At 38.5% G+C, this 15,032-nt stretch overlaps 1 protein-coding gene across 2 annotated transcripts in view; it reads right to left on the bottom strand.

Moving 5' to 3' along the window:
- Positions 1–3,863: 3,863 nt before the first annotated feature.
- trmt9b (tRNA methyltransferase 9B) overlaps positions 3,864–15,032 on the bottom strand; it is a 42,156-nt gene continuing 30,987 nt past the window's right edge. For both annotated transcript variants that reach the window (XM_028799303.2, XM_028799304.2), the window contains exon 4: positions 3,864–11,842. In XM_028799303.2, coding sequence (XP_028655136.1) covers positions 10,818–11,842 — 1,025 coding nt within the window. In that variant the 3' untranslated portion in view covers positions 3,864–10,817. The remainder of the gene's footprint in view (positions 11,843–15,032) is intronic.

Genomic DNA, 15,032 nt, shown 5'->3' with positions numbered 1-15,032 from the left:
GACCGTGTATTCATGACTTGTTTCTTTCTCAGCATGCGAAATATGGATAAGTAATAAGGAGGATCACAGTCACTGTTAATATGTTTCCTTTTCTGCAGTTGAACGGTTAATAGTGCTTTATTGTAAGGAGATCCACCAATGCTGACACACCTATGCTGTCTAGTGTGATGGTGTTGACGTTCACTTTAGAATATGTGGCTTTGGGTGTCACTTCTTATGGATGTGTGTGGGGGGGGGTGTTTGTGTGTGTGTGTGGGGGGGGCTGCGGATTGTTGTCGCGCGAGCGTCTTCTTTCTTTTTGTGTTCCTGTGTCTTGTTGAATCCCCCTCTTTGTGTGTGTCCCGTCCCTTGCTTGTAGGGTCTGTGGGGTGGTTTTGTGTTCCATGGGCTTGTTGAATCCCCCTCTTGGTGTGTGTCCCGTCCGGTGCCTGTAGGGGGGGGGGTGCCTTGCTGTTGTGCGCGAGCCTCTTTTTTTTTTTTTTTTTTTTTTTTTTGGGGTCTAGTTTCGTGTGCAATGTGTTTCGTGCTTTGCTTGCGTTTGAATACTTTTTTATGTGCCTTTTCCTTTTTTCGGTGCTCTTTGCGCCTCATTTCTCCATTTTTCCTGTGCTCACTCCTTTTTTCTGTGGTCTTGTCCGCCTCTCTCGCCCTCTTTTGTCCGCCTTTCTCGGCTCCTCAGCCGACTCTCGCGGACTCTTTTTGCGCCTGCGCAGTACGTCTTTTTGCAGCTACGGCCCATTGCCGGATGTGCCTGCGTCCATCATCCGGTTTAGCATTCTCGGTTAGTAATATGGATATGTAGCCAGTTAGAGGAAGAATTGCATGGACAATTACATATGGGACTAGTAAAGTACACATTTATATTTTTTCTGTCATTTGTAAACTCACTTGTCCAAGAAACCCTTGGAAATAATAAACAGTTGCTTATTGGGCCTCATCTAGCAAAACTGATGCATGTGGTCTTTTAATTCCACGCTTTTCAGCTTATGTTCCAAGTTATCTATGGTGTGCCTTCTATACATTTACTAGTGAAAACATTAAATTACACAAAGCATATTTTTGAATGTTATTTCAAATTAAACTCAAGTCACTGGTTCAGAAAAGTGAGTGCAACGTTAACAAGCATCAGAGTGTTACTGCGTTATATTTTACTTTAAAACCTCAGTATTAATATGAATTTGATACCTTAATAATTTAAACAATCTTTCTTTTTGTGAAGTATTTTCTGCAGTTTTTTGTTATTATAGGCACCCATTTTTATTAACTGCTCAACAGAGCCGTGTAAACTGTGGAAGGAGTTAGAGGTCCACCCCTGATCCCCAACTCTCTGGTCCGCAGGCTCAATGATGTAGTGGTAAGAGTAATGACAAGTAATACAGACAGACATTAGATGAAAATGTCCTAACCCGTGCAACATCCACATCATTGTGGGATACAGGTTTGCTAATAGAAGTACTGCACAACAAGTTCCCTTGATCAACAATTTTGATTTATCTTTGATATGCCAACCCTGTAGTGCACATGTCTGTTTTTATGTTTGCCATTGAATGCGGCTGCCAGTTTCTTCATTGATACCTTGTCTCTTGTAACAAATAGGCCTCTTGTTTAGGGTTTTATACTCTGTTACCCTGTCTCCCTGGGAGATTTGTATTTTTTTACATGTGTATGCAGTTTAACAAACTCCTCTCCAAATGTATAATAACTGAAAAAGACTACAAACTAGCAGCATGACATGTACATAAATTGTCCTGAATCATGCTGGGTACAAGGATTGCTGGCTAGTCCGCTTTTATACACTAATCTCTCAACTTATTACTAACTCTGTGTGTTTTTCCAAAGGATCATGCTAAAATTTGTAAAGAAGAGTTTAGGAAATGCAGAATCTGACCATACGAAGCTCAGGCCTCAAGTTTCTATAAATCTGGATTCAAACACTGCTGTTCTACTAATGTGAAGGCACATCAAGGTTGGTCATTCTTTTTCTGAAACAACTTAATTTAATTCATGTGTCCTAATGGGTGAAAGAGTCCACTTGAGCAGTCTACTGCAGTCCACATTTAAGAAAATGCCCAAACCCATTCACAGTGTTAATGTCTTTTGGATACATGTTAAGCCTTTTATTGCTTAATTGGGTGCTGTGGTTTATCTAAGCATTGTTGCTGACTAAATGGAGCTTTTTGCGACCAACTGGATCCCTCCAGCAGGACAATGCACTAAATCAGAAAGCATACATTATCTCGGCATAGCTCCACAAAAATGGGTTCAGTGATTTCAGTTCCATCCAGTGGCCTACAGAGTCTCCTAGTATCTTGCAGTAGGGCACCTTTAAGATGATGTGGGGCAGGAGCTTCATTTCTGGATTAAAAATCTGCAGGAGCTGGATAATGCTGTTAAAATGGACCAGACACAAATCTCCAAGAATGTTTCCAGTATGTTCATGAATCTCTGTCCTGAAGCTTTTGGACTGCTCTTGACACACAGTGGTATCCTGCCTACTACTAGATACATGTAGGTGTACTTATCCTCTTTGACGTTAACCCCGCGCCTCTTCTTGGGCTTGGAATCTAAAAATGGTTAACTGCAAATGTCTCTTGGTGTAGGCAGTTATGATCTGATGTGCAGTGTTAAGCCAGAATAACAATTGGGACTTTATATTGCTGCCATCTAGTGGATAAAATAAGATCATGATGAAAAAGAAAAGCATTAATATTTCTTTGTTTTGTCACTCTGTGGTAGCTTGTCAATGTTCAGACGTCAGGTGGAGCTGTAAAGCCAGTTTTACAACAAACTGAAACCAAACCTGTAGTTGAATGGAGCCATAGTGATGGCAATGTCATCAGAGGTTGACATGGACAGTGAAATTGATGCATAAGGCACTGTACAACTGAACTGCTGTGACAAGCCTGGTGAATTCAGTTGTGTAGTGTTGTGCAGTGGCTATGTGGAAAATGGTTGTGATCAAATAGTAGGATAAGAAAGATATTACATCCCCCCCCCCCCCCCCCCCCCCCCCCCAAAAGCACTACTTACAATGCAGCAACTGTCTATGTTCATCTAGAGGGAAGTGTGGTCTTAACTAAGCCTTTGGCTGTGGTAGATTATAATAACACAAGGAGCACGCTGATTGTGCGGATCAAGCACTAACATTCTGCTCACTTATGTGCAAGCAACAGAAAAAAATGAAAAAAGTGTACAAAGAAACCCACTTCTACGGTGCCAAATGCAGCACTGAAGCTGTGTGTTGGTGACTTTAAAAACATGCCACACAAATAATGGGTACCAAATCTGCATCAGTAGAGCAGTGTTGACGTTTTGATATTTATTGGTTTATGTTACACATTATTTTTTGTTGTTAAAAAAAAAAATCAACATTTTTAGCTTGGGGAGAGCAGAGTATATTTGGTTTAGCCAATGTGCAAAGGGGGGAATTTACTCTTTTCCTGCATTAAATAACATTTTAAAACAAAATGCAATATACAGATTCTTTAATATTTATATATATATATATATATATATATTTATTTGTTCTTTATTTTGCCTTATACAATTTCTTGTATTAGGAATTTGTTCGTTTTCACATACCCCTTGGGGTCAGAGCGCAGGGTCAGCCATTGTACAGCGCCCCTGGAGCAATTGAAGGCTAAGGGCCCAGCAGAGTAGGATCTCTTTTGGCAGTGATGGGGATTCCAACCGGCAACCTTCTGGATACCAGTGCAGATCCTTAGCCTCAGAGCCACCACTCCGCCCCAATTATTATATTATGTTTGAACTTGCCTATAATATGTATATATTTCCATTTAAAAAATTAATTATGTGAGAAAGACTTTGTATGTGAGTTGCAGGGGAGAAAAAAAGCAAACAGGAAATTTTAACATACATTTATTTTTGTGAAAAAACATCATTGATACTTTGGAAATTTAGCAACAACACAAGAATGCGTGACATTTTTAAAATCTGACACATAAAACTTCACACAATGGTTATAAAAATGATAAAAATATTCAGTTTTCTAAAGTCACAAGCTGAGATAACCAACGTAAAATGCACATCATACAAATATTCACAGTCCCCATTCCAACACACATCTCTTAGTACAAATCACTCTTCCCCCAAAAAGGACATATTTAAATAATTTATTCAAGTTTTGAAATGTTATGATCCAGCAGCATTCAATTTGTAATTAAAAAGGAAAAAAAGGGAACCTACAAGTCAACCTTTGAATATGTCGGGCAATTAAGGATTGAGAGGAAGTTATCAATAACCGATAAAAGAAATAAGATGGGAGATGTCAGCACATCAGTTCCAGAGAAACAGTTCAACTTGTGTCCACTATTTAGGAATGGAGACGATAAAACTATAGTTAAAAATAATCTGTAATAGGCATATTGTAAACTGCATGACACGAGTGGCACACATGCGTACCCCAGGAGCACCCAAGGCTGTTGCGACTTTTAACAACAAACTTAACATTTTACTGAACCAGGATGGGGTTCTGCAATTCCTCAGTCTGCTGTGGTCCAAGGCCACAAGCAAGCATCCTTGTAGTTACGTCTGCTTCAATGTAGTCAAAGGCAGCGGTAATCTCATACTGGATTAAGGAGTGGTGACTAACTTGTTAAAGCCACCTTTTAAATGCAGCATATAAAGTTCAAGTATTGAATACAGTTTCATTGATTTAAATGGCTAAAATCAGTGCTTCTAAGGTTTTGTCCACTTGAGGCAATGTGTTAAATGTATGGATCACACATAAGATGGTTGCCTCCACTGAACTGAAGTCTTCATGAATATTCATAAATTATCCCAAGGAGCAAAACATGGTAATTTACATAAAACTATGCAGAAATAAAATCAATCAAGTGACTGAGAAGTTGAATAAAATGGATGGATGGATGAATGAAGCGATTTGTTTAAGTACAATCCTGCCCCTTAGTCTTTGATCAATACTGGTATTTCAGATTCATTGATTAGCTCAATGGTCAGTGCATGACGAGTGACATCGGATTCCACAAAGCTTATGCGGTAAATTTAACTCGTACCTTTGACCAGGCAGACTTTGAATAGGAATATGCAAGTAACAGTGTATGTAGGCAGTGTGAAGACCTCATTGAGGAAATGCACAATTACACATCAACACATGCATACTCGGTCATTTTGCGTATATAGTTTAGTATACAAACATAGAGTTCTATGTGTTTACTCACATTTGGCTGCTGTCATATTCTAATCCTGTACAGTATGTTAACTTTTACTGCGTTTCCATATTCTCCTAACACTTGACTGAATGTGCACAGTAATGTCCAGATCAATTTTAAAACGAGAAAAGGACTGTTAAAAATGTGCAATTTTCACCAAGCATATCATCCATCCATCCATTTTCCAACCCGCTGAATCCGAACACAGGGTCACGGGGGGTCTGCTGGAGCCAATCCCAGCCAACACAGGGCACAAGGCAGGGAACCAATCCCGGGCAGGGTGCCAACCCACCGCAGGACACACACATACAGCACACACTAGGGCCAATTTAGAATCGCCAATCCACCTAACCTGCATGTCTTTGGACCGTGGGAGGAAACCGGAGCGCCCGGAGGAAACCCACGCAGACACGGGGAGAACATGCAAACTCCACGCAGGGTGGACCCGGGAAGCGAACCCGGTTCCCCTAACTGCGAGGCAGCAGCGCTACCACCGTGCCGCCCCCAAGCATATCAAACAACAAAAAACACTTTCAAGATGGTAAAGCATAACAAGGTAGTCCGTCAGGAGCCTTGGCCATTGTGGCCCCCTCAGACCTGGTGATTTTATTTATTTTTTTAAATGTTATTTAACACTTTTTCATGTTTTACCAGGTGACAACTGATAACTGTTAATAAATCCACAAGTTGTGACAAGGTAATAGAACCTAGGGTGAGAGTTCAATGAGAGACTGGCTGAACTTGTGTGCAGGAGTCAAGGGGAAGGCCTTGTGCCAGCAAGTCTCTAGGAGGACCCTTGTCTGTTAAGACTCTGAGTGGTCACACCCAACTCCAATTTTGACAATGAAATTTCTTCAACTATGTCAGAAATGTGCGAATGAATTTTGACCAAAACACTCGAGGGATGTTTGAAATGCATTAAGAAGTTTGTGGAATAACAAGAGACAATGAGCCTGACAATGGCATTCGGGTGGTGGAAGTGTTGAAAAGATGAAAAGGAAGGTAACTTTAATTTGAGGGAGAGCTAAAAAACTTAAAGGCACTGCTTTAAACACAAGATCAAAAAAGTCACAGTTGTGTGAAATCTTTGGAGCACTGTAAAAGGTACAGTGCGAAGGAAAGCACTTTCAAAGTTGAAGGTCGCCAACACAAAACCGCCCTCAGCTACAGAATGACAGGTATGTTCTGTAAATGTTCCAATCTGCCCTTGTAGTTTAAAGATGAAATAAGATGAGCATTTTCAAAGCGCTATTAGGCAAGCGTGGAAGTGAAATGCACAGTAATGGTCTCAGTCATCAAATATATGGGAATCCTTACTGATTGTTGATGCACACCATATACTACTAAATAAAGGCCTGCGAGATGAAGGTGACATTTAGACAGGCGGCATCTATCACTGAGCACAGGGCAGTAATCGACCTTGGGTGGGGCGAGGGTCCATCACAGGAATACTCCCAGTGAGATAAACACACAAGGTGTGAGTGAGTCGATTATGTATGCTAACCTACCTCTTGCCAAAATGACATCCTCACAAACCGAGCAGATGCGCTAGCAGCAGTACTTAACGCCCTTCCATGAATCTACAGGGGTGCCAACAGTGTTGTTTTCAGATTCACAGATGTTATGAAATAGACATTTTGAAATTATAGTCCTCTATAATCATATAATCTGTGTGGCTAGATGGCACTGGAGATCCAAATTTGTGTTTAATTAAACCTCTTCCATTAGATTAAAAATGAACATTGTTTTATTCTGGAAATACTGTAAATATACAGTAATAGTTTCTACAAAATAAAAATGATTTAAAAAATGAACAGTTAACAAAGTTCAGGCTGTAAATTGAACTGCAGAGCCATCACCTTTGTAAATATTTCAAACTCCATACTTCTGTTGTAGAGTAGTTTGGCCTTTCTAGATTTTTGAGCAGGAATTCTTTCCCTGTAATTAATTTATTTTCACTCACCAACTCCCTTTAGCCCTGAGGTGTGATGTTCCCAATATGGAGGTGCTGTGCTTTGGCAAATGACTAGTGGCATGTGATATGTTATGGCTTTGGCTCAGGCTGTTTATAAAATCAACTTTAAGCTGTCAAGCAGTGTCATCACAGTATAACATTCTTCTCAGTCCAGGTTACCATTCACATGTCCCCTTTTCCAGCTCATCTGCCCGTCAGTAGGCCTAAAGCTGCATTCAGTTGGAATGATATTGATATAGCAATTGTGACTAAACTAACAGTGGATCTTTGGTAGAATGGTAAGAGTATTACAAGTAACATTAAACTACATTAGCTTGCTCTTTTATTTGTTTTTACACACTTTTTTGGACCAGTCATTAGTAAGACAAATTTTGGCCATATTACTAAAATAAGAAAAAAAAGTGCAAACTGCACATAGTATTTAAGCTTTGTCACATAAAGTTGAAATTAATATAAATCTGTTGCTGAAACACTTGTTAAATAACAAATAACATCTTCCCGGTAAATAGATAATGTAAAAATGATTGTGCAGTGCATAGTTCAATATTGGGAAAGAAGTCAATTCCTGTGAAGCACCTTCTGAAAAAATGAATAATTTTAATACCAGGAAAGGGATTTGAAGGATTCTCATCATAGAATGAGTAGAACAATTCTTTGCATTTTTTCAAAGAAGGCTTAGTTGTGATTTATTATAGCAGTGTCCTTTCTCAAATGAGTGGCAACAGGCTGAGCACCTTGAAAATGAATGAGAATACAGCTGGCAGTGCCAATTCTGCTACTAGCTGGCAGTCACTCAATGGGCTCTTTGGCAGATCTGTGAAGTGAGCACAGAAGGCAACTCCTTCCACACAACTTACCTCTGCTTTTGATGGCATTCATGAATGCCAAATAAAAACATTTATGATACTGGCTGCATTCAGTAAACTTGTATCTAAGGGGCAGCATGGTCTGTGGTGTTCAGTTACTGATGCTAAGGTGTTGACTAACGATACACGAGGCTGTGTCTGTGTAGAGGTTCAAAATTATGTCCAGCAGTTACGTAGAGCTCACAATAATTTACTAACACTAAACAACGTTAAGAGCGACATGGTGGCGTAGTGGTTGCACTGCTGCCTTGCAGTAAGGAGACCAGGGTTTGCATCCCGAGCCCTGCCTATGTGGAGTTTGCATGTTATCCCTGTGTCTGAGTGGGTTTCTTCTGGATGCTCCGGTTTCCTCCCAAAGACATGAAGTTTAGGTGGATTAGTGATCCTAAACTTAGCCCTATTGTGTGACTAGGGTGAGTGTGTGTGTGTTGGGATAGCTGGGATAGATTCCAGCACACCCTGTGATCCTGTTCTGGGCAGCATGGGTTAGAAACAGTGCTGAATGCAATATTGATTTGTATCACCTAAGCAATTGAGTAAAATGATTACTAGCATCATCTTTATTGTTTATCTGAATGTAACCTTATGCTCTTACTGAGCAATAGCAATTAGATAAATATGTATATATTTGTTGACATTTGTTAATGTTGAAATTAAAAATACATTTTACATGACTTACACAGTGATTTTAGGATTTTATCATTTGTACATTTTTCGACGTGGTTTTCACCAGAGACATTAATCCTGTGTCACAACATGGAACATTAAAAAGTGCAATATTTTTTCTTGGACAAAATATTTAAAATGGAGATAACAAGCCGTGGCACTACATCATAGCATATTGCAAGTTGTTCGTTCTCAAGGTTTGTTTTTGCTTTAGAACACATGGAGTTATTTTGAGTATGGTGCAATCCTCCGTTAACTTTACAATTAAAAAGGTGTACTTCCCCCTGGGTGTTTTACCTATCACATGTACTGCAGCCATAGTGTCACGTCAAACTTCAGACTCTCGGTTCTAAAACAGTTTTCTCCCCGAACATGGTGGACATCAGAATCAGGTTTGTTAATATTTAATGTCAACAAAACACTGACTAAAGAGGGAGTGCTATAAGAGGTCATCTTACAAGCAACCATTATACTTTATAATGTGTCCCTCCTTCTGTTGATGTGATGTTGATCTAAATCTGTGTGAAGAATAAAGAGGTGTCTCTTGCATGTTATCCAGGCAACTTGTTTTTGTGTTGTATGAGTGGTGCTGCACGTTTTGCAAATTCGTTTGGGATTATTGAAGTACGGTATCTGCCTGTCTGTCCGATTAAATGAATAGTGGACCAGATATGTCCCAACTTTTCACTTCCACATGGATAACTGAAACAAGGCCTTTAAGTCTTTCATTTTACAGACATACAATTCAGTATTTTAAGCTTGGTGTATCTTTGGTTTATCTAAAGACACATCAGTTTGATCTACACAGTGCAAACCATTAATGGTAACTTCATTTTACTTATGTAAAATGAGGCTTGGCCCTATCGTCCATTATGCTGCTGCATGAACCTTTTCATTTAAAACATAATGTGGACTAATAGACGAGATAACGAAGATGGTTGTGCCATTTTACAATAAATACTGTTTTGCTCTGCTAAGTGCAGGACATTTCTTAGGTATTAGCTAGCTCACAACAGTCTAATGTGGATGTACTTGATTCACATTTGAAATATCTATTTAAAATATGCTAGTTAAAATTACTTTGAATACTCGGATAACATCATTACATTCGGATTGCTGACAGATCAGTCAATGCATCTCTCTGTACAGTTTTATACTACAGTAGAGTATACTGCTTTTCTGCACCGCCTGTTCTATGACTCTTTGTATACTACCTATACATGGCTGTGATTTCCCTTTCAGTCTCCCTTTAATCTTTTACTAAGACAAGTACAATGTACAGGCTACACATTGTTACTTGTCTTACTGCCTGCCACTCTCACATGCCTAAGATGTGCTGCATCTTATATAATGACCACTGAAAGTATTTTGTGTTTGCTTTTACTGATTAAGAGCTTTCTGGACTGTAAAGGAGCTGGTGCTGCCAATATACCAAATATAATGACTGGTGTCCACTGTACAGCAAACATAATCTAATAGATAGCAAGAAGGCAAACCAGGCGGCTGTGAGAGCTGCAAGGTGACACACATCCCAGACAGTATACAGTAATTGATCCTTAGTTGGAATGGACTATAAATTGTCATGAACTCCCCAGGCTGTTGCTATAGTTCAAGCTCAGTCAAAAGCTCCTGGATTAGATAGATACTTTATTAATCCCAAGGGGAAATTCACAAATTATGTAGTTATGGAAAGAGTGTCTGCAGGATTAGGAATGGCATGGAGGTCCTTCCTATCAGGATGGAGCAGCACCTAGATCTAAAATTATATAGACCTCATCCTCCTCATTTTTTTGGTATGGGCTGGGGGCTTAGGATGAAAAATGTATCTTGTATACCTGCTTAGATTGCCGTAAAAAGCATAGGATGGCTCAGGGGGCACAGACTTCAGTTTTGCTCCATTTATTTTGCATTGTGCTCGCTGCTTGTCTGCTTTACTTTGTTAATAAATGTCTTCCTATTACTTTTCTAGATACAGGGTCTGCTTCAGATTGCCCCCGCCTGTTCACAACACTAACAAATAAGCTGCAGTTTACACACAGACATTATTACTTTGTTTCTAAAATAAGATTAGATTAAATTATGTTTAAATAAAACACCTGTATTGGTTACAGTATTGGCTTAAATTTTCCAAACTTGAATCTTTTCTGCAACAACACACCAATTTGCATGATCAAAATATGTTTGAATGACGTGAAGCTCATCTACATATGTGTCAATGAGATCCTGTAGCTCTCCTTCCTTAAAGACATGATAATAACGAAATAAAGATGCTTCAGATTTAGTTTCTTTTGTGTTTTTATCTTGGACTCTTTCTTCATGGGAAGGGCTTTCCATTTTTAGCAACTTTTCAAAATCTCGAAGTAAGCCAGTTTTTGGATCAGGACACATTGACATGTTACAGTCAGGGTTATTCCAGGCATTTGCTTCCCTAATCAAAGGATCTGGATGTAGCACAAGGTCAGGCAAAGCTATTTTAGCACATGTTTCACCACGAGGCAACTTACTTTTTTCCTTTGTTCCTAAATCATTTTTTGGCAGGTGAGAACGTGTGCTTTCTGACTGTCTATGATTCTGAAATTCTTCTATGCTAAAAACATCTTCATCTGAGTCTTGTCTCAAAACAAACAGATTAGATACTTGTTCCATTAGCTGGCTAGCTTTGTTGCTTTTAAAAAGTTCAAGTCTGCTTGTATCATTTAATAGGTGGCATGCATTTTTGAATGGGTTTAGTCGTTTAGTGGTGGCTGAGCTACTACTGCCCCCTAATTCTAAAATGGAATCCAGTGACCTTGAAAAAAGCCATATTTTGAGAGATTTTTCAAAGGAACTGTAAAGTGTATGTACTTCCTCGTTCCCCACTGAAGAAGTGCTTTTTGTCTTCCTGTAAGCCTGACTGATGTCACTGCTGCTGGAACAATCTGCGCCAAAAGTATTTTGTGGTCTTTTCCTCAGTTTATACTGACTTGCCTTCTGAGATGGAGGTTCTGGATTCCAGGGTACAAAGATATCCTGTTTTTCAAATTTTCTTCTCTTTTGTTCCATTGCCCACACATATATCATTATACGACCCCCCACTCTAAGGGTTCTTGCCATTTCCTTCAGTGCCCGGATCCGCCGTTCCTTTGTTGAGAAATGATGAATGACTGCAAAAAGAGAAACAATACATAATAATAATAGTAATAAAAGCTAATTCCTGTATGCCACAGAAGTTAGTCATTCCATCTAGAGAATTAAGTTTTTCCTTCCCATCAAACTTGGTATACTTTGGACATAATGGAGATTTACTAAAGAATCCAAAGGAAAAAAGCAAGCATATCGGCAGCTCATCTATGAACTTGTAAAACTGTGCTTGTAATACCACCATGCTCACATCTATGCTAACCTTTTACCTACAATCACTTGTTTTGTCGCCATCCAGTATGGCTTACTTTGGGCATTCAAAGTAACAACAGGTGGAAAAACAAAAATCAATATGCCCAAAATCCTGTAAAAATGTCACAAGACAAGAGTCTACTACAAAGCCTTAACATTTTACTTCAGTATTTTCACTAACTGATGTAATAATTCAGTGATCTCAGTAAATAATTCACTTGCTTTCAACTTCCATGTTCAACGCCATCATCTTAGAGACATCTTAAATAATGCAATGGCAATTTCCAGTTGGCTTTACCTTCTTCTTTAGGTTCATTAACAAAGCTGGAATCTTTTTTGTTATGTACAGTAATGGCGTATTCACAGTTTCACTTTGGAGAATATTGAGGTACATGTATTAAGTTTTCACCCAAAAAGCCTTAATTAGTGTACGCCGCTATATTCTAGATTGTAAAAGAAATTTGTCATTTTTCACCCTCTGTTGAGGCTCCCGGGGTTACTGTAAATCCCTAGTAAACAAACAAAAAAATGAAATACAACATCATATTCATAATCACTGACCTTGAAATAGTCAAAAATGATACCCTTTATGCTTAATTGTGAAGTTGTGTCGTTGTTAAATCTTCTGGGAGTGGCTTTTAGAGGGAGAGGACCACCGGTAAAGAATCAAATATCAATTATTATTATCATATTCGTAATAAGCAACTTTGAAATGTCATAAAGCGACACTCCACACGTCTATATGTTACCAATCCACAGTTTTTTGAAAGTTTTGTGAAATGGAGTAACTTTGACCCCTCGTATTCCATTAGTGGGTGAATCCCTGGGGTCAGCTGATGTGGCATGCAAAACTTCAAGTCCTTCTAATCATTTTTGCTGAAGACATTTATTGGATTACTCTTTATCATAAGGGCATAATTTCCTACACAAAATATATCTGAAAATTTTCTACAAATTAGTTAGAATTTTGGATCTAGAGGGCCAAAAAGCTCAACATCTTGCATAACTAGGCATCATGACAAGTGGAATAGTATATCATATGTGGAGGCTTTTCCTGCACAAAATATGGTTGAAAATGTCATAAAAATTTGTTTCTTTTTTGAAACTAAAGGTCCAAAATGAAGGGGAACCCAATAAAGATAGATAGATAGATAGATACTTTATTAATCCCAAGGGGAAATTCACATAAAGCTTGACATCTTACATAACTTGACATCAAGAGGAGTGGAATGTGTGGGTTTTTTTTTTTTTTTTTTTTCATTCATCCAAAGGTGCCGGATGACAAAAAGCTGAAGTGATTTGAAAGTGTTCATCAGTAATTCTTATTAGCACAAAAATTACTGAAATGGAATTGAGACATTAATGTATTTTGCTTTAACTTTTATTTAATCAAAACTGCAATTTATTACATAATCAAAAAACACAAAAATGTCAAGCATAGCATCATAAGATCTCTTTGCAGCTTTCACACCTTCTCCCAACAATTTCCTGTGTCATCGCTACCAAAAAGTTGTTCCACATTCTGAAATATGACATTAAGATGATTTGAATATTTAAAGACAAGCCATAAACAAATTGCAAACACACCTTCTAACCTGTTTTTCCACTTCAGGGGCACAGGAACGTATGCTTTTCCCGTCAGCAATGGTGGCATGGAGGAAACCAACCCTGAATGGGGCAGAACTCCATTGCAGAGCACACTCAAGCATATACCCACACACTAAATTCAGCATTGGTAATACAACTACCCTACACATCTTTGAGTACCTAAAAGGAAAATCCAGATACAGGCAGTCTGTTTTAGGATTTGAGTCCTGGACTCAGGCGCTATTGACCAACAGTGCTGAACACTACATCACCCTACAAAAGATGCCTAACTACAAATTATGTTTAAATCTTAGTGTTTACTTATCTTTCCTTCCAAGATTGAAATTCATGGTGCTGGATAATCAGTCAACACTCATTTGGCCCAGTGTCAGTGTGTTTACACAGCTCAACTGACTATCATTTAATTCAGGTGTAGTTGTTGATTTGCATCCACGTTTCTTAACCATACAGCATACAGTAAGGATTAATCTCTCATCAAATAGGCCTTATTTCCATTGCTTGGCAATTCACCACTCTCTTGCTACTCAATCTACAAAGCCAATTAATTCCAGATAAACTGAGCAGTTTTTACAACCTGTTGCTAGGTGACATATAAATTTACTAGGACCATTCTTTAGGTCACATTTAGTGTGTAACCTGGTAACAAACAGAGGATCCCAGATCTGAAAACTGAATCTAATCTGTTGGTGGGGAAAGAGTATAGATAGATAAATAGACTGATAGACAGAACTTTATTTATCTCCAAAGGCAAATTCACTAATTTTATTTTTAAAATTATATTATTGTTTTTGAAAAGAGAAGCAAAAATCATTTAACATTTTCAAACATACAAGCCAAATAACACTATCAGGAAATTTCTTTCACATCCTTCAATGCAAACAGTCTGTTTTTTTAATAAACAAGAGCTTTGTATTGTCCAGGAGTAGAGCTTCTAAACCCTACATTTCCTTGACCAGTTCCTTTTTTCTTTGTGACTCAAGTTCTCAAGTGACTTCGGGCACAATTGTTTTGTTGTTTTTTTATTATTCCAAATTTTTCAGTTTTATGACTTTTGACCCATTTGTTAAGATGGGTAAAATGTTTAAGTATTAATCATTTCAATTTTTGTAAACTATTGTCACGTTCCAATATGCTTGCTTCGTGATATTTGTTCTTCCTGAGCCACCTTACATTACACTACCGACATTGGGAACGCCCCCACTGTATCTGCCTCAAATACATGCAGTAAAGTTCATCCTTCCTGTTTTAGCCTTTGGTAGCGGAGCCGTTTCACACCCGCTCTTTGTTAACAAACTGGAGATTTGTACATCTCATGGCAAGCCAGTCTCTATGTAATATCTGTTACATCGTAAT

The sequence above is a fragment of the Erpetoichthys calabaricus genome, chromosome 4 (genome assembly GCF_900747795.2).
Source record: "Erpetoichthys calabaricus chromosome 4, fErpCal1.3, whole genome shotgun sequence".
Classification (NCBI taxonomy): Eukaryota; Metazoa; Chordata; class Cladistia; order Polypteriformes; family Polypteridae; genus Erpetoichthys; species Erpetoichthys calabaricus.
The sequence above is the reverse complement of the archived record's forward strand: the minus strand, read 5'-3'. Positions and strand labels throughout refer to the sequence as shown.